The sequence below is a fragment of the Acanthochromis polyacanthus genome, chromosome 19 (assembly GCF_021347895.1).
Source record: "Acanthochromis polyacanthus isolate Apoly-LR-REF ecotype Palm Island chromosome 19, KAUST_Apoly_ChrSc, whole genome shotgun sequence".
Classification (NCBI taxonomy): domain Eukaryota; kingdom Metazoa; phylum Chordata; class Actinopteri; family Pomacentridae; genus Acanthochromis; species Acanthochromis polyacanthus.
In genome coordinates, this window is record NC_067131.1 from 10,128,231 (window position 1) to 10,152,067 (window position 23,837).

General features: G+C 38.9%; 3 protein-coding genes across 3 annotated transcripts in view; 1 reads left to right on the plus strand and 2 right to left on the minus strand.

Annotated features, from left to right (window-relative positions):
* LOC110949580 (SH3 and cysteine-rich domain-containing protein 2-like) overlaps nt 1-2,359 on the plus strand; it is a 32,831-nt gene extending 30,472 nt beyond the window's left edge. The window contains exon 11 of the mRNA XM_022191711.2: nt 296-2,359. Coding sequence (XP_022047403.1) covers nt 296-394 — 99 coding nt within the window. The 3' untranslated portion in view covers nt 395-2,359. The remainder of the gene's footprint in view (nt 1-295) is intronic.
* LOC110949584 (protein phosphatase 1 regulatory subunit 1B-like) overlaps nt 1-23,837 on the minus strand; it is a 187,693-nt gene that overhangs the window by 114,552 nt on the left and 49,304 nt on the right. The gene's annotated exons all lie outside the window — the stretch shown is intronic.
* On the minus strand, nt 20,419-22,936 carry LOC110949579 (60S ribosomal protein L19-like). Its single transcript, XM_022191710.2, has 6 exons — nt 22,804-22,936; nt 21,562-21,668; nt 21,336-21,458; nt 20,950-21,070; nt 20,723-20,833; nt 20,419-20,616 (listed from the first exon to the last, which is right to left on the minus strand). Exons 1-6 carry the CDS (start codon nt 22,806-22,808, stop codon nt 20,490-20,492), a joined length of 594 nt encoding a protein of 197 aa, XP_022047402.1. The 5' UTR covers nt 22,809-22,936; the 3' UTR covers nt 20,419-20,489.

Genomic DNA, 23,837 nt, shown 5'->3' on the forward strand with positions numbered 1-23,837 from the left:
GTAGCAAGTACAAGAACACACACACACACACACACACACACACACACACACACACACACACACACACACACACACACACACACACACACTGGCTACATTTGAAATTGTATGCAAATAAATGCAGAAAACTGCTGAGATTACAGAGGACAGCATGTTATGGCTTTCAGAGCGGTTCACTTTTCGCCTCTTTTCAAAAACTCTCTCGCATTACTGAATGTCACTTGCTTGCCCCTCCTCCTGCCCCGTGCTCCTCTCTCCTCCCTCCTCCCCTCACCCACCGACTCCCCTTCTGCAGATTTGTGTGGGGAAGAATGAGGAGACTGACGGCTTCCTCCGGCTGAGCAGTGGGAAGAAGCGAGGCCTGGTCCCCGTGATGTATCTGCTAGAAATATGACGGCAGCACATTACTCGTTGACCTTCAGTTTGATATAATGATGGAGGAATACTCAGGAGTGTTAAACCAACACCTCACTGACCACCAACCATCCACCTCCACCTCTCCAAAAAAAGTGGCAGTGAATTAGCAGCTTGAGTGGAACAACAACCCACAACTTTGCTTTTTACTGCAGAAGACTTTAAAGGTTAAGACTTAAAGGATGCGGGGGCTTCTTTAGAGTTCTGTAGAGCTACTTTTCTTGTAGCACAACTTTACTTTGTGTGGTTTTATATACACCCACAAGAGAAATGTAGCATTGCGTTGAAGAGGATGCCTGTGCGGGAAGTCTGGCTACCTCACTAGCCATCTCCATTTGCCATCCGCTTGTGAAAAAAGGAGAGGACTGCTTTATTATGATGTCAAGGCCTGTCCAAGCCTAGAGGACATTGCGAGCAAACTGTCTTCATTTCTTTGTTTGTGTTGAGAAAACAAGACATAAGAGACTGTGAAAGACTGTAGCTGTTACTTGTAGTTGCTTCCGCAAACTCTTTTTTGTTCCTTGTTTGTGTCAAACCTCTTAAACAGATTTGGTTTCACTGATTCAACTAAGGTCAACTTTTGTATGTACAGACTCCACCTCCCCTTGTGTTTGCCGTTGTATTTTGGATCCATGATGTGCATACGTGTCATTCCTGCTCTGACTAGGACAGATTCAGGTACTACATTACGTAACAATTTCTCTGCTACATCTCGAGCAAATGAAAGTCATAACACACGCACTGGGATTTTCTGTATTTCCGACTGGTCTCCGGTGATTAGAATATGATACATTCGTGCTCTTCACAGCTCTGATGTGACAAATGCTTTGCGTGCACCTCGGGGAGTTTCTTTCTCAGTATGCCCTTCAATCGCACTCTCTCCACACACACTAACACACAGATTTTTATAATTCTCTCTGTTCCATGTAAACTCTAAAATCAGCCACTAGAATCTACTTCTTGTCTGTTTATCCTGAACGTCATTTATCTGTGTGTAATGTCCTGTAATCTTCGCTGTCATACCTGGTTGTGCGCTATGATGCGAGGATGGCGTGCTGTCTCGACTTAGTGATGTGCTTGCTGTTCCTTTCAGAGAAGAGCAGAGCAAAGAAATAATAATTCAGGATGATTGATAAAAAAAAAAACCAAACTCAATGTTGTTGTTTGTAGGGGGAAAAAAAGTGTCCGTGTAACTTTCAATCTCTCATGAAGCCATGTACCAAACTTGAGCTGAAAAAGCTTTTTGAATTTTTAGCAAATGGCTAATGTTTATCCCTGCACACAAGTATTTCTATGAGGCTGATGAAGTAAATTGATAAAAGGCAAAACCACCTCACCCCATGTGGTTTATTACTCTGTCATTCTAAACCATAAGGAAGTGATGAACTGCCTTTATTATGGCAATAATTGTAAATACAAATTTGACAGTATTTGTAAATAGCCTTATGAAGATACTGTATATATTGGCTCTAAATAGCACTCTGACCGAGAGGTTTGCAGCTGTCCAGGAGCCAGCTAAGGGCATTAATTTCACAGTTATAGGAGATTATTGTCTTACTTACCTATGTATGCATCTCTTTGCTCAATTAACATCTATCCCTGTCAGCACAAATCTTTTCAGATACTATGCACAACAGTTCTAGTCACTCACTTTATTTTGTACTCAGCTTATTTCCAGTGTAGCCACACGTGTCGGTGTATTCCTGTGCATTTGCAAAGATTTAAATTTGGACTCTAGCTTTTTACAAAATGCCCGTCTTGAATCAGTCCTCACCATGCTACTCTTAAACATTATCGTCACTGACTAGAACCAAGATTGGCTCAGGATCAGTATTACCAGGTGAATCTCCCATCTCACCTTAATGCACACTACCAGGCTAGTTCTCTGCATGGCTAGCTGCCCTGTGATCCCCACATCTCTCAATAAAGTCGAATGAACTCTCAAGCTGCTTGATTTGTTTGTTTGGGGTTTTTATCATTAAAATTATCTTTAAAAGGATTCTTTTTTACATGAAAATAATCCTGTCCTGCCTTAAAATGGCTTAGATGTAGCTGTCCACTGTTGATTCCTTTAGACTGTTTTCGTCTATGAAGTTCCCGGCTCTTTTCCCTCACCTTTTCGCACCTTCTGCAGCGCAAGCACACCAGCACACCAGCTCACCTATGGATGGATGGATTCTTATTTACCAGGTTTACCAAGGACATTAGCATGCTAACATGTGCTAGTTAATTTGTTAGTATAAAACCCAAAACTAAGGCTGATGGGAATGCTGTTGGTCCTGCAAGAATAGTGTAATAAATCAAGTATTCTACACAAATTGAATGAAAGTTAAAGACATTTCCAGAGTTATTCAAATTCATACTAGGGATTAAATAATGTCGTGACAGTCCAATCGATAGTTGTTAAAAAATTTCACCCAAAACCAAAATGAAGAAAATTAGCTATAGCAAAAATCTGAAGGCTTCATGCTCTGTGCACCATGATTGTCTGTATAATATATACAGGCAATCAGTCTGGTACTTGCTAAGGTGTTTCACTGTGGACCATGGGAAACGTATTGACAAATATGTTCCAACATTTTCATACCGGAAGCCAGTTTATGGCTAAAAGCATTGTAAAGGGAAAAAAAAACTGTGAAGCATCTACCCATTTCTTTGTTGCTACATGATAAAAAGCATTAATTTAAAGCTCAAAATCTGCCTTTACCCACATATTCATCAAGTAATTTCACACTTAAGTGTATATAGCCTACTATTAATCCACACTGAAAATGTCTCCCTTCATGCCCACATCATTCGAGATCCTCCATACGAGTTGACAGTGCAGCGCCTGAGAAGACTGCTTGTTCTTAATGACCATAAATAATATGATTAACTCCCAATAAAATTAATTGGCAACGGAGGAGCTGCTGGCAGTCCATAGACTAAGCTGGCACGGAGAGTGTTGTGTGTCTGTGCGTGTGTTGTGTGTGTCCCTGCTGTGGTGAGAGGAACATTTCTCAAATCATGACCCAGTTCTGTTATCAAATTGGATCAAATGTGATTTTCGTCTCTGTAGAGAGGGAGACAGAAATGCGTGCAACTGGCAGTACATCAAGCCACTTGTACATTTCATAAAATTGCTGACTTTGGTGCTGAGGATGGTGTGGTGCTCCAGCAGTGCTCTCCGCTTACTGTACCGCTGAGCTCTCTTCCTTTCATTACAGCGAGCAGAGGAAGTTCAAATCCCTCTCAGAAATTCTCTTTCTGTGGCTCAAACAGCAATGATAAGCAGAGAACGTACGACTCTGTAACTGTGCCTCCTTTAACAAATGATTCTCGCTCTTCTTTCACGCTACATCCATCAACATCACAACAGGACACTGAAGTGTTCGGTTTGGGGGCAACAAATCCGAACCATGCGTATCAAAGAGACTGGTGCTGAGCCTATCATGCCAGCTCCAGAAAATGATATGAAATGCCTCATTAAATGTGTGATTTGTTGCACAATCATTTCTTGTCCTATAATGTTCACACTCAGTTCTTTGCATCTTTTGAAACTGCGCTGGCCAGTCTTGCAGTACGGGGTGATAATTGCAGCACAAGGGCGTTAACAGGCAGCAGGAATATGGCAACAATGCAAATTCTGCAAGAAAATCCATGCTCAAAATAGCACTTGATTATATAGCCAGGCAGAGGGAGAGGAAAGCAGAGTCGGAGGAAAATAAAGCTTCTCTGGTGCTTGGTGACAAATAAGACACCTTACAGACCTCTGCGTCAAACACACAAATAAAAATAATCTCCCATCCCTCACTTCCTCTAAGCATAAGAGGATATTAACATACAAATGTGAAACTATCCCCTCAGTTGAAGAATAACACTTTGTAACATTGCACCTCGTGGATGCAGTTCACATGGCACAGATTTAATATGTAAACATACAGTGAGTAGTTGGTATCTGATGCTGAGGATTTGCCCTCGTCGCTTCCCTGCAGCTCTGCAAAAAGCTCAGCGCAACAGAAACTGGGGAGCGACGATAATAAACATCCCTCCAGGGATTTGGGTGGGGGTGTAGAGCCTACAGGTGGATTCTCGGGTTGGAGATCAAGTTTATGCAATGCTATATGAGCAGCAGCGAGAAGCAGCAGTGTTTGTAAGTTATCAGTGCAGCAGCTTGTAGTATAGCAGAGCGGTTATACAGGCAAATGAAGGAACAAATTAAAGGAAAAACCTGAACCCTTGACCTCTACAGTAAGCAGAGGGTCACTGCTAATCAATGTTAAGTTGCTGTGAGCAATCACCTTTGTCCTATTATAAAACATTTCTATCCTGATTGGAGTGGCCTTTTCCAGGTAAAAATGCCCTCATCCACAGAGCACCAGGGTTCTGAATGTCTTAATGAATACGAAAACAATGTGAATCATATGTCATGACCTTCACAGTCACCAGATTTCAACCCAACTAAACACCAATGAGGAAATATATCTGTTGTTTTTTTTTTTCTCCAGTGGAGTTCCAGAGACTTGAAGAATCGGTGCTGAGGCTCTTTGAAGCTGTTCTTGCAGCATGTCGTGGCCCAGAACATCTTGTTAAGACACTTTGTAGTGTACAGCAATTAAGTACAATAACTGAGTGAGTGCAATATTGCTTAAATGTCAGACTAAAGAATGTGCTCCCACTATCCTTTGGATTGCTTTTCATTATTTTTAGCAGTGTTTAATCTTGCTGTTTTGCACTTAGGAATGACAAAGGGGTTATTTTTTCTTGGACGCCATCCAAAGATGTTGACATTATATGCTGTCCTTCACATTGTCTGACCTGTCTCAGAAACTCAGATTTCAATTAATAACCCTTTTGCCAAGTCTGAAGCACTTGCCTGTTTGTTTACAAAGCTAGATTGTGGAAGTAGTGCACTGTCCACGGCATCATTTTAGGAAGACAGCTACTGCACCTCTGATGAGTGGCACTGTGACTTGTTGTGTACCTCTGTTTACTGCTGCAACTGTGTCGACGATCTTTCTGTATTGTTTTCCATCTTTGTAAAGTCTCCAAATCTGTTTTTTTTTCCAAGTCCTTTCAGGTCTTTGCCATGTGGAGAGCCATGACTGAGACATGTAGACAGACACAGCCCTTAGCCTCAAAAATAAGAATGTTCTACTGTTCTCAGGTCAGTTCATAATTATGTTCATGCAGCTGAGCTACTTGGAAAACACAGGTTTAATTAGATTTATTTAAACAACTTGTGTGTTAGTTTCTAGTTTGAAGCCTGTGTTTTCAAGATAGTGTCTCTAAAGTCTGTGGTTTTGATTGTTTTTAAGTCAAAATACTCCACTTGTCAAATTTCTTGTTGATGTATGCTGCATTTATTGAAAGAAATTAAAATTTTGACTCCTATGACATTTAAGTGATATTGCACAGCAGTGTACACACTTTTGGTGTATACTATGTGTTGATTAATTTGTCACCTATCTGTATGTTGCAGCTTGCAGAGTATGTCATGTGTGAGACAAATAACTTGCGGGCATTGCTCTATTAGTTGCATTTAACAGGTTTATAAACCCCAAATCCATCTGCTGTCATCCAAAACCTTTTCTTCATTAATTTGTTGTCAATTACATCTGCATTTCCTGGCTGTTAGCCATTTAAGAGGCCACAAAAATAAGCTGTAAATGCATCAAATGACGTATTACCGCCTTTTAAATTAACATAGCACACCTGTTCACAAGTGGCTACACACACATCATTAGCACTCATTTGTTTCTGCTGTGTTTCTCAAATGTACATTTACATTTAGCTGGCTTTTTAGCTGCTAAATGCTCAGCAAGATGCAAAAAAAATGTATGTACCTGGAGTGTGTTTTTCAGAGAGATGATTATTCTCTGGTATCATTTGGTTTGTCATAACCTCTACTTTTTTCCACTTGCATGTAGCCATGCTAATTATAAAATAATCTGATAATCGCAGGTCCAAACACATATGTTTAACCTCAGCTCGACTTTATACATACAAAACAACACTGTCAAACTTTACAGCTTCCCAAAGGAAAACAAAGTGAAAAATACCGTCTGACAGTCTTTCCAATTATAAAAAATAAAAAAAAACTCGGGGTGTTTTTCCTCCTCCCTGTCTTCTGCTGTCACCGTCCTCAGGTTACAGGCATGTTTACATTCTTGCAGACTCCTGGCCAACTGGACCATTAAAAATGAAGCAGGTACACAGAGACTGCATGTTTAATGCATGCTCTCATCTCCTGCTGCTGAGGCTACCTCCGCTTTCTCAGGATGCTGCCTGCACAAACGCACTTTCAGCGCATCACGTGGCAAAAGTCCAGAGGTGAAAGACGGCACAATGAGTTCTTGGGCTTTAAGCGTAGTGGAAAGTCAGTGCATATCCTCTGACTTGATCTTGGAGGTTGAACAGGACAGAGGAAGAAGGCTCAGGGGGGTGAAACATGAAAGCTGCCTTTGAAGCGTGCTACACTGGGAATGGTACATTTGAGGAATCGCATGTGCTTCTTATGCCTCTAAACAGTACAGTTATTGTTTCAGGGGAGGCTCTGGGTGATTTACTGTTTATTCACACTCACAATAAAATGAGATCAAGCAAGTTTTATTTATGAGGAAAGGATTAGCCTTAAACCATTATCCATGGAGTAGCTTCCAAATCGTCTATCATAAACAGCATAATCTCATAATTATTAAAAGTCTAATTAAAAAGAGTGACATTGTAGGATTCACTAAACAGAAATACAGGGTTAAACAATCTTTATTCTGCTTAGTTTTCAGGTAATAAAGGGCAGCACTATGTATTTTTTTTAAGTAATATTTGCTAAAATTCACAGTCCCCAACTGGTTCAGAGAGTAAACTTGCCTGTTTGTTATTATTTTAACAGTTACTCTACTTAAAGAAATTGCACTTGAAGACCTAAGAGTGATTCTTTATGTAATATTTCACAAATGCATTTGGTGTCTGAAAACTTTTTTCCACCACTGTATTTAGAAGGAGCTATTGGACGTAAGGCTGAGTGCTAAAGAAGAATAATTCTGCTGTAAATGTCTAAATTAATATTAAGAAATCCTAATTTTGTGCTTGAATTATAAGGGATGACACAAATTCATGTGACATTAGTAGAATGTTGCTTCTAAATAAGCTCTTTAGCAAACAAAATGTACCAAATCCTGCAAAATAATAATAATTACCGTGATTATTACAGAAATCACAGGATACATTGTTTTGTAACTTGACTGGAAGTGATAATATGCTACTGTATTGAATGACCCATATTTGAAGTTGTATTCTACCATTGCTCAAATTAATTGCTTTACCTATTTAGTTTTAATTATTCCTGAGCAATTGTGCCACCAAATATTATATTTACTCACATAAATACAAAAACAGAAATTCACATTCATCCTGCAAATCAGAACAATTTCCATAACACTTTACTGACTTTTCCAGACCTTACAGTCGATCACTGATGTTCATATGAAGTGTGATATTTCAAAGTTATATTTATGATGAAATAATTAGAAGTGAAAGTAAGCTCTTTACATTGACTGTAATAAAAAATACTACTGTCAAATTCATATTTTAGAGTCAAAGTAAAACTACATTGGCTGTAATATAACTACTGTATCTAACTTTATACTAATGAGCTGAGGTGAACGTCTACACTTGATGTTGGTCTGCCTACCAGATGGCTGTTTCTCTGCTTATCGCAGATGTTTCTGTGAATTAAACCCATGACACCTTTGGAAAACACAACACTGTGTTCTCAGTCTTGCGGATCCACCCCACCTCTACACCTGCTCTCAGTGTTTTCACTCCAAAACTGCACAAAGCAATAGGATTAAACTCTACAGCCCTTCACCAGATGCACTGTTTAATCAGTGATGACCACTTTGCCCCCTCTTCCCTCTCCATCTTTAACCTTTGGACTATCGTGAGGCTTTGATGTGATTGCTGGCCTCTTGAATTGACTGCAAAAGGAAAATCTAGGAAGGTCAAGCAGCTCAATCAATGGACAAGGTTGATATGATGACATGGCTCTTGGCTGGGAAGGAGAGTGTTTTTCTACGCCTCCCAGCTTGATTTGATCCGTTTCTTTTGATCAAGAAGGTTTAAAAGGGTCAGTTTGCTCCACTGTCCATGCTTGTTAATGACTGCAGACCCTGTGGCAGTTTATCTCTGCACAAGGCTGCAGCTCTGCATTAGTTACACAGTCAAAGCCGACTTTCCAAACACTGACTCTCCTGCTTTCCAAGTTGCTTACTGCTTTCTTGTTAAATCTTTTTCTTGTGGCATTTTACCATGCTACACTGCAGCATACAGGAACATAATCATGACTTTGAAGATTTTTTCAAGAGTATAGAACACACAACAGAAAGAGAGGTAGGAAATTTTAAGGCTACACTGTAAAAGAAAATCTGTTCATTTAAAGAAATTTTATTTTTACAGATGTTTGCATATTTTTACATCTGCAAAAAGATGAGAAAATTTAGAAAACTATGCCTATGTCTTATGTGAAATAATACTAAAAATTAGGGATGTCCGACAATATCAACCCACCAATAATATCTCCCCGATACTGGCATAAAAATTTAATATCAGTCAATATTTTTAGGTTTTTTTTGCCTATCATGACAACTGCCTGAATAATGCCTGAATTTCACTGGTATTTACTGGATTCATAGAGGGAGGAGAGAGGGAGAATGTGAACTGTTGTTTGAGACCTTTTTTTTTTTTTTTTAAAAAGGCAAAAATATGGCATTTTTTCCGTAACTTAATTTGAACTAGTTTTCTTATTTTTCACAGACAATGTTTACATTTGGAAAGCCTTGTTGCATTTGAGAATGCATCCAATGGGGCATCACAACAAAATTAGGAATGATGTGTAAATTCATGGAGATATGTGGTGTTGCCTAAAATTAGTTAACCCGCCCACATATATCGGTATCTGTTGATATCGGAAATTGAGAGTTGGACAATATCGACATATCAATTACTGGCAACAAAGCCAATATCGGACATCCCTACTAAAGACCTGTAACTTTTGAATAACCACTACATTATTACATCTTTCCTTTATTTTAAAATACATTTTCTGTTTTCTTTTTGCATTAAAAGACAGTTTAATCACAAATTCGTCATAATTTCCCAGATATTTCCTTTTTTTTAAATAAACATCAGAAGCATAAGTGTTTCAGCCGGGCTTTTTTTTGTTTGTTTGTGTTTTTACATTGTATAAAACTTAAGTTGTAAATCATTTTATCAAATTTTAGTTTTACAAGTTTTTTGTTTTGGGGTGTTTTTTGGGGGTTTTGTTTTAGCATCACAGATTTGATTAAATGGTCATCCTCAAAAGTGCTGTCTCCATTTTCCATTTAAACTAAAAAAATTAATCCAGGACTTAATACATTTCATTATAATTTAACACAACTGCTTCTCTGCTTTGACTAGCTGGCTACATATTAGGAAGATTAACTTGCTTTTTCTTGTTTCATTTAACTGCTGAGTTCAAGTAGGATAACATAGTGAAGTACTAATAAAATGGATAATGAAAGTTCTTCTGCTTTAGTCATTTATTTCAGAGCGTTTAACTTTTTTTTTTTTAGTGCTGAATGTTATTTCATGTTCTATTTTTTACAGATTAATTCAGCATAGTATCATTTTGCATCGTAAAACTAGTCAGATTCTGCTTTAACTCACAGTTTTTTTTGTCAAAATCCGTGGTTTCTGTGCTTTGCCTAGAGCAGTGAAACACTAAGATTTAAGACATGCTTTGATCTGAGATGCTTTCTGCAGCATCTTTGCCTCAGCTGGACAGCTTTGTGTTTCCTCTCAGGCATACATGATCAGAGAGTGTGTTGCTACAGGTCCTCTTTATACCTCACCTCCCAACCTCAGCCCTCCCTGCTTTTAAATGGTTTCCAAATCCAACATGCTCTGAAATCTTGAAAGCGCACTTCAAAATCCATTAAGTCGCTAAGAAAAGGATTTGAAATCCACGGGACAGGTTTTCATTGCGCTCTCTCCACGTGGCTCATAGTGCATTTGTGAATCTGGAGATATTAATTTTTCAGCTAAACCACTTCATCTTTTTTCTCTGCCCATACATATGTATATATATATATATATATATATATAAGTACAGTACGTGCAGACACACTTCTATTGTTTTTCTCACGGCAAGCTCACTTGAAGTGCTCAGTTTAGTGCTGCTCCCACAGAGGATTCTTTAAACTGTCTGTCCTGCTATAAAGAGGCAAAACTATAATCTATTCAATTTGATGTGTGTCACAGACTTGGGGGTCTGTGCCTTCAAGGCACAGGGATTACAGGATAATTGGGGCTGCTCTGTTTTGCTAAAGATGCTTTGCTTGCTGTCAGCTGAAGCCACTTTTTTTCCTCTTTTCACACAAGTCAACATCTCTGTTATGACAAACAGAAAGATGAAAAAGGCAAACTGTTCAGCATACTGAAGAATCAGCAAGACAGGGACAGAGTTGGTAATAAGTCTTGCCTCGCCTGGTGTGTTTTTACAAAGGAAAGTGCAAGCTTTTGAGAAACAAGGCGACAGAGGACGAGAAATAAAGATCCAGTACGAAGACAGAGCAGAAAGATGAAGACTGGGAAAAGTAGCTGACGAGATTTGAATCTCAAACAGACTCATAACTCTCCAAACTTTTCAGAATCTATTCGGAACATGATGTAAACAACAGAGTTCTCTGCAGTCATATTGTTTGGGATTAAGGAACATGCCGCCACCTTATTTTCAAATGAATCTCATAGCTTCCTTCATGACTTGGCACATTCTCGAATGATTTCTTCCAATTAAATGTAAGAAATTTGTTTTACTAATGTCATCCAGCTGGCCCTCTCTGAGTCAGGTTGTTTTTGCTTGATTCATTTTTTTTCTCTTTTAATGAGCGAGTCCATCTGGCCTTCCAGCTCACCAACACATATGATTTTCATGCTCGAAAATTTTAGAGAAGAGACTTTTGTGAATCTTGTTTTTAGTAGAGAGGAAGGCCAAAGAGGAAGTTTGTGGATGTGATGAAGGAGGACATGCTGCTGGTTGGCGAGACAGAATAAGAAATGGATGATCTGCTGTGATGACCCCTAACAGGAGCAGCAAAAGCAGATGCTTTTTCCTTCTCTACAGTATGCATTTTGGGTGTTTGATGCATTTTGTCTGATGCCTCTTGCAATAATGATGCTTGTTGATGTATGTTGTCGCCTCTCTGAGCTTCAGCTTCACTTATCTGACACTTTTCTTCAACTCAAACTTTGTTCCAGTTCCTTCCTCAGAATCTTGTTTTTTTCTTTTCATCCTCATTTTTAAACTACATCCCGGTCACGCTGTATCTCCCCTAATGCTCCAGGTTTCACGTATAGTCTGTAAAAATGTGCTGTGAAAAAAATCCCTAGAAACAATTTAATTCCTTCTGAGTGTGTTTTCTCCCAAACACAGAATATATTAATTCAATTTCACACACTTCTTGCAAAATGTGAGAAAAATGAATCATCTGATCATGAGGCAGAAAGCGGCTCTATTTAGCATTTTAACCAGTTATTGATGAATGAGCTCATCTGACTCGTGTATTATCAAATGAAGCTTTAGGTTTACTGCCTACAGCTGCACTGGTTCATTTTGCTCAGATTGCTGTTAAGCTGCGGCTGTAGCTGCAAATCGTGACTGACAACTGTATTCATGCCGCTCTAACTGTCTTGTAAGACTGAAACTTTAATATTAAATGAGAACACTGAGCAGAGACAGAGTGAAGAACTGCAAACATTTTGGAAACTGAGAGGTCATAAAACTGACATCCAAACAGACACTGTATGCCTTAGCAGTGCTTAGATTAGTTTGAGAAAGCTGTAAAAAAAAAAAAAAACAAGCAAAACTGGGAAAAGAAACCAAAAAGAATGCTGCTTTATTGCATAGTTTAGAAACATGTGCAGTAGATGCACGTTTGCTGACAATGATGTCACTCTTTGCATTTAATAGACAGATATTGCAGCCATTAGCCTTTGCAAATCTAAAACACTGTTAATATCAATTGAGTAAAAATGACAACAAGCCCTTTTGTTTGGTAAAAACTACAAAAAAGGGCTTGTTCCAAAGTATTATATGGACTCCACTAATACCACTGTCATCTCATATGTGCATCAAATATCATATTACAGTCCGGTCTGCACTGTGGATGTCCCACATGTCATGCTATGGTCATATTAAGTCTGTTTCCATCTTTCTGTCTCACAGACCAAAATTAATGCCTCGCTTTTGGAAGAGGAAAAGTTGTTTTTCCACAAGTCATCCATTCCCAGATCGAAACATATGCAGAGTTAAAACTGAGTCAGATATCAGTGTAGGGCTGAGGGTAGGGGTCATAAATACACTAAATTTACGAACTTTTCTAGTGCACAAACCAGCAAAGGGATGGCAAAAGTCTGGCTAAAGTTCTCTGGTGAAGCCTGTTAGGGGGCTGTATGCTCATAGAACTTGATTTACATCCAGTAAATACCCTATTTCTAGCAGAACTATTTTGCAGAACCATTTCAGTTTTCATAGAGATGCATTTTAATACCACAGCCACCCTTGGTTTAACCACATATGTCTTGGCCGCAAAAAATATTCTATATTGATTTTGCAGCAGTTCAAAGATTTTGTATTGATATCATTGAAAAGTAGACAGTAAAAATGCATTTGGTTTTTTTTGTTGTTTTTTTACTCTAAGTGTGTATGACTTAGGTTAAGCTGTGGATGTAGTTGATCTCTTATACAGACTCTTAAAGAACCTACTTTAAGGAGCTCTGAAAATAAGTGGTACCTTGACAGAATGCATGTCTTGGATGCTCCTGAACACTCTCGGGTCTTTCAGGTCTTTCAGCATCAGACACTGTCACCCAGGCTTGTGTTCAGGTGGGGTTTGCTACCCCCCATGGATCTCCTCTCGTAATCCAGAGCCCTCTTGAGGCTTTCTCTGCTTCCTCCGTGATGTTCTTGATGGCTCTTCTCCTCTCCACTCCAGTGATAATTGCCCCACAAACCCTCTGCAGCCAACCTTGATGGGCATACACTTTGCCTTCGAGCCCTGCTCGCATCAGTTGATGACCAACCCTTCATATTTGGTCCTCTTTCTCTCGTGGGCCTCGTCCAGACAGTTCTCCCACGGCACTGTCACCTCCATCAGGATGATGGTCTTCGTCTCCTCTGAAACCAGGAGGATGTCTGGCCTCAGAGTGGTTGCAACAACGTACTGGGGGAACTTAAGCTGTTTCTCCAGGTCGACAGACAGCTGCCAGTCCTGTCCAATTGCTAGGAATCATGTTGGGTTTGTGGCTCCTGTGGTTCTATGCAGCTGTTCTCCGGCTTTCATGAAGGCGATTGCCTGGGTGGTGGGACGGGACCGTCTGATTCCCACGCTGATGGCTTCCACAATGGGTTTCAGAACCTGGTTGTGACGCCAGGTGTACGAACTAAAGAACAACGCAATATCGACCCAGAAGCTGCAGCCAAATGAGAGAAACCAAAGGCTGTATGGATTTAGTGTGAAGTCACAACTACTGCTTGTCCTGACCCTTACAAGAAAACTTTTGACAGGTCTTAAGTCAACTTATCTCCTGCGATGTGGACTCTTTTTGAGACACTATATTACTTATCAAATGAGGGTCACATTATAAAGGTTATTAATTCTCAGGTGATTCTCCGTGAGAGTCTTTCCTGCATTTCCTGTGACATAAATTACCAAAAACAGCAACTCATTGTGCCTGCCCAATTGGAGTGATGGCCACTGACATAAAAACTGTCTGGCCCTGGCACTGCACTCAAATAAGACTTTAACAATACATATTTGTAACTATTTTTCAATTTTGAGGAGCATAAACTTTGATCTGTGAGTCACATTTTGCATCAGTTCCAACTGGTCTGCTCATGATTTCACTCAAGTTGTAACCCTCTGGGATTTCAGAACGGTTTAGCTTTGATCATAGCAACCATATGTATGACAATTCCACAGTAGTATGTTTCACAGTAGAGCTGCTTACTGAATGCCGTATTTTCAGTGTAAATAGTACAAGGGAGCATGAAAGCAATGACAGTCGCCCGAGGTTCAACAAATGTGAGCAGAAAGCTGCCACTTCGAATCACTGGCAGCTTAGGAAAACCCAGGAGACAACAGCATTCAACCTGCCCTTTTCAAAAGCAGCAGCTGACAATTGTCTATTAGTAGTCAATGTAGTTATACTTCGTGTATTGTAGGTCCTAGAAATCAAAAATGGTCCAAAATGAGTTTGAATTTTGTCCCTAGTGATGCACAAAGTTGTCCAGAATGACACAAACTATCCATCCATCCATTCTCTATACACCGGTTTATCTTCACTAGGGTCGCGGGGGGTGCTGGAGCCTATCCCAGCTGACACAAACCAGCAATCAGATAAATTTGTGTAAGTAATATTGTAAGCTCTTAACTTTATTATTTAAATTAGTAAAGTGCATATATAATAAATTATACTGCAGAGTTCTTACATTAATGTTTAATTTAGTTAGAAATTTTGTATAATAAATAATGTAGAGTGTTAAACAAAATGTTTTGACACCAAGCGACAGCTGTGGAACAAAACAGCTGACTGCTCTGCAGAGGAAACTCAGTGAGGAGGTGGAGGAGCAGAATTTGCAACTGAGGGAGGAGAATTAATAAACTCCAGGGGGAGAATCAGAAGCTCCAGGAGGAGAATGAGATAATGCAGGAGGAGAAGAATGTAATGCTGCAGAATGAAGCCCTGCTGTTCACAGAGCACATGGGCACAGCGGCCAAAAGAAAGGAACAGGCTGATCAACTCAGCTGCAGTTACAAAACCATAATCAGAATGCTGAACGAGCATCTGAGGAGGAGAAAGATCAAGTACAGCATGCTGTAAGAAGAAAAATTGAGTCCAACCAGCTGAAGGATGAGTAAATCCTCCAGAATCTGATGGAGAGACTCTCTGTGATGCTTAGTGACACCAAGAAGCAGCTGTGGAACATAGCAGCTGTACTCCAGCAGAGTAAGAGGTCCAGATGACCAAATCTAGCATTCTGCAGGAGAAGCTCATTTAGGAGGTCACCAAGAGAGAGGAGGTGGAGGAGGAGAAGAAGGAACTGCAGCAGGAGAAGGAAGACATGGAGGAGAACATGAAGTTGATAGAGAAAAGGAATGAAGAACTGTAGGAAGAAAAACCACCTGGCTGGCATCAAATTCAACCCCTACGTTTGTCCCAGAGGATGGTGGAGACTTCATGTTTCTTTGAGCTGTGCCTGATCAAGTTCCATGCGGCAAGACATGGCCATCAGACCCTTGGGATTACATATCTCATCTGGTCAAGTCATCACTGGTTTAAAATTTGTCAAAAAGGTCTCACAATTTGTCCAAAATAACATAACCATGTTCAAAATGGCTCACAATTTGTCCAAAAATATTCTCAAATTTACCAAAATGACTCAAAATTTATCTAAAATGGGTCTCAGTTTCTCCCAAAGTTTTCTCAAATCGGCCAAAATGACTGGAATTTTGTCCAAAAGTAGTTAAAAATTCCCATGACACAAAATCTGTCAAAAAAAATTGGCCAAAAATTAAACACAGTGTTCAAAATTGGTCCAAAATTGGCCAAAATGGCATAAACGTCTCCAAAATGAAACAAACCCTGTCACAAATGACAAATAAAAAAATCCAAAAGACTCACTGATGTCCCAAATAACAGAAAACAATTAACAGTCTTTTTGAAAATTACATCTTGATCTGTTGAAAATTATCAAAAAGAATATTATAGTTTAAATGTTGATCAAAATGGCTCAAAATTATTCCAAAATTACTTAAATTTGTCTAGTGTGTTTCACAATTGTTCGAAGCAGAGTGAGACTGTAAAAGCACAGGACGTGGTTTTCAGAAGACAGGACTGAGCATCTATCTGTATAGAATCTGACAGAACTGACAGTCCGTCTGATTGATCTGCATCAGTGACCGTTATTAATCCCTTTTTCAATCATGAAACATGAATGAGAGAATTAAACCTCCTTGCGCTTTCTGGTGACATTGTATCTCTCCATCTATTGACCAAAGCTATTAGGTAATAAAGTGAACCGGACATGTGATGGAAGAGAAAATAAAAATAATTGTGAGCAGGATAAGATCAAAGCAGGAGGTTAATACTGTTGCTCTATATTTAACTGTGACCGTTTGACATTTCTAAACCTCCCATATGTGAATCCAAGGACATCTCCTGGTAGCTGGAAATATTCGGATTAGCAGTCAGTTTGCACATGATGAATGAATGAAAAGACAAACGGTTTACCATTGCACAAGGAAGAAAAACACGATGTTAAGAAGGTCATCAAACTAGCAAGAGTGAGGTGATGTATTTAGTTGTTAGATAACTGTTTTTACATTTAAAAATAATCTGCCTTTAATTACTTCTATCGCCTCATCTCGATTGTTATTAAAGATCTCCTGAACTCTTGTTCAGTGTGGCCCCATTTGTTTAGCCCGGGTTCAAGGCCAACTGTAATAAAGAGAGCCGCTTCGTTTCAGCTCATATTCCTCTCCTTATCTAATCCCATTAAGGCTCACGCTTCAGGAAATAGGAGTGCCTCCTGGTAATGAGGAAACTCATTAATAGAGCTACAAAATGGCCTCACTGTACAAAGGCTGTTTTCTCCTTCAGTAATCCCGATGACATCTCCCTGCAGATCTCACATTTATTTATATATACGGATGGTTTTATAGCTGCAGATCCATTTGGTAATGACTGCATACAGTTAAATGATATTTTTAGTGAAAGTACAGTGTATGGAGCCACTGTTCATCCAAATTAAATCAGGATATCAGGTACATTACGCCCCGTAAAGCTTCATTCCAGCTACTCAAGGTCTGTGAAACCCAGATTTTAAAATATGAGGGTTCTTCAAAGCCAGTCTATTGTTTATGCATGACTGTAAATGAGCCACACACACCAGCAACCACCATCCAGACTAAATGGAAAGATATGGTAATGCTAATAATAAAATTAGCAATGGTAATGGGAAAATAAATGTACCAGTGAACAGGAAGTCACCACTCCAAGGCAGGTACAGTTGTGAACAAAGTTTACATACACTTGTGAAGACCATGTATATCATGACAATCTTGAGTTTCCAGCGACAGTGAACGATAAAAAAAAAGGATCAAAAATATACATATAGCAATGCTAATATTTGGTTACATGTTCCTTGGCCATTTTTTAAATCTAAATTTGGTGCTTTTTGGTAGCCATCCACAAGCTTCTGGTTGTATCTTTGATCGGTTCTCTTGACAGAATTGGTTTAGTTCAACTAAATTTGTTCGTTTTCTAACAGACTTTTTTCTTCAGCATGGTCCATAGGTTCTCCACAGGGTTTAAAGTCAAGAATTTGTGGAGAATAGTGTGTTTGGGGGTCAATGTCTTGTTGAAATACCCAACTGTGTCAAAAACAGCCCCAAAGCATAATACTGCCACCACCATGCTTGATGGTAGATATGATATTCTTGATGTTGAAGGCCTCATCTTCTCTGCTCCAAACATATTTCTGGTCATTGTGGGCAAAAAAAACTCCATTTTTGTTTTATCTGTACACAGAACTTTCCTTCAGAAGGACTTTCTGTTGTCCATGTGATCACCAGCAAACTTCAGTCAAGCTTTAAGGTGCCGTTTCTGGAGGAAGAGCGAGCAAAATCCTCGCTGATACCTGTATTCTAGCAGCTTCTAATTCATTGCAGATCTGCTTTTTAGATATTCTTGGCTGGCCGTTGACCATCCTGACCAATTGTCACTCAGCAGCAGGTGATAGTTTGTGTTTTCTCTCTGACTGCGGCATTAACACAAGTGTACCATGAACTTTATGCTAGAAAGAACTGTCTGCACAGATGATTTTGGCATCTGTAGTAGCTTCCCTGGCTGGTTGAAGTTATTGATTTGCTTCTTCAGATCTCTACTCAGTTGCTTAGACTTCCCCATTTTAGTGTTTGTGGCCGAGTCTATATCAAATAGGCCCAGTTTAAATTGGCTCAGAGTCAGCAGCTGTAGTCAATCATAAACACTCACAGGAAGTTAGGAGGCCATGCAACTAAGAAAATTTGATTAACACAACTTTCTTCAAAACCAAAACTAACAATTCAAGTTGCTGTATGTATATTTTTCACTGAGCAGATTTTTTCACATTTCCCAAAAAAACTATATTAAATCTATGAAGGAACCTAAACACATAATTGTTTTTTTTTTTTTTGTGACAAATACATACAGTATGTGTTTTGATCATACTGTCATAGAAAATTAAGCGTTATAGGAGTCATTGGAAACTCAAGCCTATCATAATATGCATTTTCTTCAAAAGTGTATGTAAATTTTGTTCACAACTGCTTGTCTAGATTCCTACTACGTAAGTAAATTTAGTATCTACCTGTGTTATTAGATATCCAACAATTATCTACAGGACTACTGATTTACCAGAAAATAAATTCTTTAAACTCTAGTCACTAATGATCTGAACTGCTCATTTTATCATTCCATTTGCTTTGAGCAGTCTTAAGGAGAATCACTTTATTTTTCTCATTTTCACACACATACACACACAGCAGCCTGTCTCCACTTATCAATAGATGCATCTGCAGACACTTCAGTCACACCTTTTCCAGTGTGCATGAAAGAAGGCACCCTTCACGGCCCAAGCAAGAAGTGAAAATGACTGGATGACTGGATGCAGCATCGGTAGCGCAGGGTTGATGTGGCTGACAGTGTTGGTGTGGAGGTGTGATGTAGTCGTCTATGCTGCTGTGGCTTTGTTGCTTTTCCCTGCTTTCAGGAAATGTGAGGCAGAGAAAAAAGGTTGAATTAAGATGAATTTGCTAATAACTTAATATTAATTGAGATCTCTCAAGGGGTACTGGATCAGTGCCAACTATGGCAAGCTTAAGCTCAATTCCATGTGCAAAGTGCACCTAGCGGATAAGGCTAAAAAGCAGATTGTGCAGTTCCAGAGCAGGTAGTGGAAACGCAGAACAGACAAGGTTTGCACAATGAAAGGTTTTGCCACATGAGGTGTTTCAGTTCTTTTCCTGATAATTCTATTATTTTGTTTGTTTTTGTTTTATAGAACAAGACTCCATAAAGTAGAACCCTTGAGTTAATAAACTCTGACAGATAATCTTTTAAGCTGTCAGCTTGGTGAGGGTTTTCTGTGCTTGGACATTATTTTGGCAGAGTGGGCACCACACCCAGGACCCCAACTTGGCAGAACACACAGGTCCAAAATAAAACTATAAATAAGCTGTGTTCTACACACTTCTTGAATCCTTGACTCAGCAAAACATTAAATGTTATATTTATGGATGTTTTTGAAAGTGGTTTATAAAAGATGCATTTGTAGAGAGTGGATAAACTGTTGATCGTGCTTTATTCCTAGAAATACATGCTTGCAGTGGTTCTCCTGAGTGAACACCAGTCTGCAGTATGCAATTTAAGAGACAAGCAATACATGTATTCTAATTCATAGTATTTTGTGTCTATTGTTTATGAGCTATTGGCCAATTAAGCAGCTGTTTTTGTATTTTACCGATGAAAAGTCATTCAGTTTTAGTCTGAGAACAATCTGCTGCTGAGTAGATCTAGTATCCAACTGAAAACTGACCAAAGTTTTAACTTGTTAGCACAGTCGCTAATAGGTTTTCAGTTATACTGCCCTGTCTGACTGAAATTAATCCTCAGTCATCTGATTGCAACTGCATTTGGTGCTCTGCTGCCATCTGTTGGACCTTTAGGAAAAAATCCAAAGAATTCAAATCTTCTGCCAGTGAATTACAAGTGTTGAAATGTTCATATTTTGATCCAATTTTTTTTAGGTGTAAATCAGCACAAAAGCTATTTTACAAATTTTAGGACTAACACTCTACTGTACCGTTAAATGCCTCAGGTTAAGATATTTTTGATACCGAGACGACAGCCGATAACAGGGAGGCATCAATAATCACAAAATAATGAGTTTAGTCTATCCAAATTTATTACCAACAAAACTTTGATTCTGACAAGATTTAACATATTTTGGAAGTTTATTTCTTCGCAGTTTCTTCCTCCTTTGACAAGTTCTTGATGATTTCTTCCTTCTTGGCCAGGAGACGCTCTTCTCTGCGTTTGCGGGCCTCCTTCGTCTTTGAGCGACGAGCCTCAGCCTGGTCACTGGGTGGGTAAAGAGGGGTGAACACAGATTAATTTCAGAGTGAACAAATATCAACACGCCTGGGCTTAAGGGGGAAAAAAATCTGTACAAATAGGTGCAACGTACGCGAGAAGCTTCTTGCGAGCCTTGTCTGCCTTCAGTTTATGGATGTGCTCCATCAGGATGCGCTTGTTTTTGAAGACATTACCTTTGGCCTTCAGGTAGAGACTGTGATACCTGGAGAACACAAAAAACACCTCATTAGATCTCAAAGCAAAACACCTCAGGCTGGAATTGGAATTCAACCAACAGTGGCTAATTTTCCAGGAATGAGTGCTGAGATTCACACTTACATGTGCCTGTCAATTTTCTTGGATTCCCTGTAGCGACGAAGAAGGCGGCGAAGGATTCTCATGCGCCGCATCCATGACAACTTCTCTGGCATACGAGCATTGGCGGTACCCTTTCTCTTACCTGGGAACGAAGAGGTGTAATGTTATGTTCATGCTGAAATTACAAAGCTACTACTATTTGCAACAGTAATCAAACAATTCCATAAAATCTGCAGACATGCAGCTACCAGATGTAGCAATTTTTTAAAAAACAAAAAGAGCAACGGCTTTTATTTTGTCAACTTAGCAGGTGAAAGTACACAACTCTAAACATAATTCTGTGAAAACAAAGTAATGCTACATTTAAAGAACTATGGGAAAAGGACAATACTAGTGACATTACTCACCATAACCCATGTGACGTCCCTTGCGGCGTGCCAGGGTGTTCTTGCGGCAACGTGCGCGGGAATGAACGGTCACAGGTTTCCTGATGATCAAACCATCCTTCACCAGTTTGCGGATCTGCTGGCCTGCAGCACAAATGCAATTTAGTAAAGAGAACAAATGACAGTCTAGAACCCATGAAAAATCTACAAAACAGAGCACTCTGCAACGCAAAGCAAATGAACTTACGAGAGTTTGCGTTGGCAATCTCATTGGTTTCATTGGGGTCCAGCCATACCTTCTTCTTGCCGCAGCGCAAGACGCTGGACGCCAAGCGCTTCTGGAGCCTGAGCATGCTAGAAGAAATCAACATTTTAGTTTACAGAATTTCACTTACACACACTGCTACTGAGCCTTTATGATTATCTATGAAATAAAACTATAAAACAAGATGACAGCAATTCCAGTTAAAGCCAGCATGGACTGGTATTTCCATGTTATAGTTAACACTAAATTCTAGGGTGCAGCAATCAGCCATTTTAATTGTTGATCGCTTTACAGATTTATCAAATATTTTCCTTCTCTACAAAATGTCAGCTGTCCCTCAGTCCTTCTCAAAGCCCAAGATTATATCTTGCTTTGTCGAGGGATTGCAGTAAACTTGAATGACATTAACAAGCACTCCAATTGTCTTTTAATTCAAAATAGTGAAGAATGGTGTTACGCTCAAAGGGGAAGGCGTCACTGAAAACAAGGAAATCTCAACTACCAATGTCACATGAACCCAACAGCTTCGAAGGTTTACTGACTGTTTATGGTTGGTTTAATAAAAACACACGATTGTCAACAGTTAGTAAGGTGACAACTGGTTTCTATGGGAGACGGCAGACTAATGACTGATTCACAAGTGTCCAGCAACGTGATCTTTACTGATTTAGCTTTCTGATTGGAGAAGTAGAAGGTTTTGACATAGTAGGCTTGACGGTTTCAAAACGACACAACAGGTATGGCTTTAAGTAGTGTGTATAAAACTGAACAAGTAGGGCTTAATACAGAACATGACATACGTTAAATGGCATAAGAACCCATTAGCTAAACCAACTGTGGGGACCCCAATTTACACTGACGAGGCACTGGAAACAAGCATAGTTATCTGCCTGAATGACTGTTTTTCATTGTTAGAATTTGCTTTTACTCAACTCAATTCATTCACTGTTTAGACACATATTTAAAGTGCGCCATATCTCAGCCATTCGCCTCTCGGTTCCAATGGTGCTTTGGTGTCATGTTGTGACATGTCTCGGCTACCTTAGCATAATTAGCTTACCACCACCACAGGCCCAACACGCATTCTGATACAAACAAATGACTTTACTCAAAGTCAGCCACAGCTAGAATTTTGCCTGTAGTAGAAAATAACAAAAGCGATCACACTGTGAATGCTTTGCTTAGATTAAAAACACTTATTTAAATTTCATACATCTTCCTTACCTCATGGCTGCCGTTAGCTTGGTAGAAACGAAGGAAATAGAACGTTTAAGTCGCTACCATTATAGCCATCGTCGTGGGTGACTCTACTGTGGCAGTACCAGAAAATCATAAATTTCAGAATTAATTAAAGAGTTAAGCAAAGTTTGAACATTTAATTTAGAGAAATAATTCACCACGATATATAATTCAAGTTTATTGTGTTTAAACGTTATTTTGAGCGTGCGGAGACATCCCCCATTCTAAAATAGTGGTACAGTCCGATAAAATGTAGTGTAAATATGTGACCACTGTAGGGCGCACTGCACTCATGTTCCAAGAAATGATTATCTCCGATGTTTGGTTTCGTCAGCCATTGCTCCAGGCTAAGTGACACTTAAATCTGAACAATAATATCAAAGTCATTCTGAATATTACTTTTCTCAATATTTGTGCAATATCAGCTTCAGTATCATGTGTAATATTTTCTTTTTTAATGTGCAATATCATTTTTTTTCATGTGCAATATTTCAATCTCATTTCCAATATTTCATAATCATGTGTAATATTTCATTTTCTATGCAACTTTTCTTTTTCATGTGTAATATTTCAATTTCATTTTAAATTATTCTTTTTATTTAATTTTCATCTACAATATGACACTGTAATTTGCATTATTTCAGTGCCATGTGTAATATTTATTTTTTCAGGTAAAAAATGTTTCACTTTAATCTGCAATATTTCTTTGTCATGTGTAACATTTCATTTTCATGTGCAATATTTCAATGTGTGATCGTCCAATTTTATGTGCCATATTTCATTATCATGTATAATATTAGTTTACTGCCTCAGAATCATTGTCAGTATTACTTATTACTTTTCTATTTTAGCCTTATTTTAGCTTACTTAGTTTCAGAAATGTATCATACTTATGTCTCATTTCTTTTCTGTTAGGCATTGCATTTATTCTGTTATGTGACTTTGTTTTCTGAGCGATATCTGGCACAAAAAAATCCCGCAGGTTTAAATAAATGTGTTGCTGGCTTTACCCAGTGTAT

What these genes read in the sequence shown, in the direction of transcription:
- LOC110949579 (XM_022191710.2), bottom strand. An exon ending in GATTGCCAACGCAAACTCTC is followed by an intron (nt 21,459 to 21,561) that starts GTAAGTTCATTT and finishes TTTGTGCTGCAG; the next exon opens with GCCAGCAGATCCGCAAACTG. An exon ending in AAGAAAATTGACAGGCACAT is followed by an intron (nt 20,834 to 20,949) that starts GTAAGTGTGAAT and finishes TGTGTTCTCCAG; the next exon opens with GTATCACAGTCTCTACCTGA.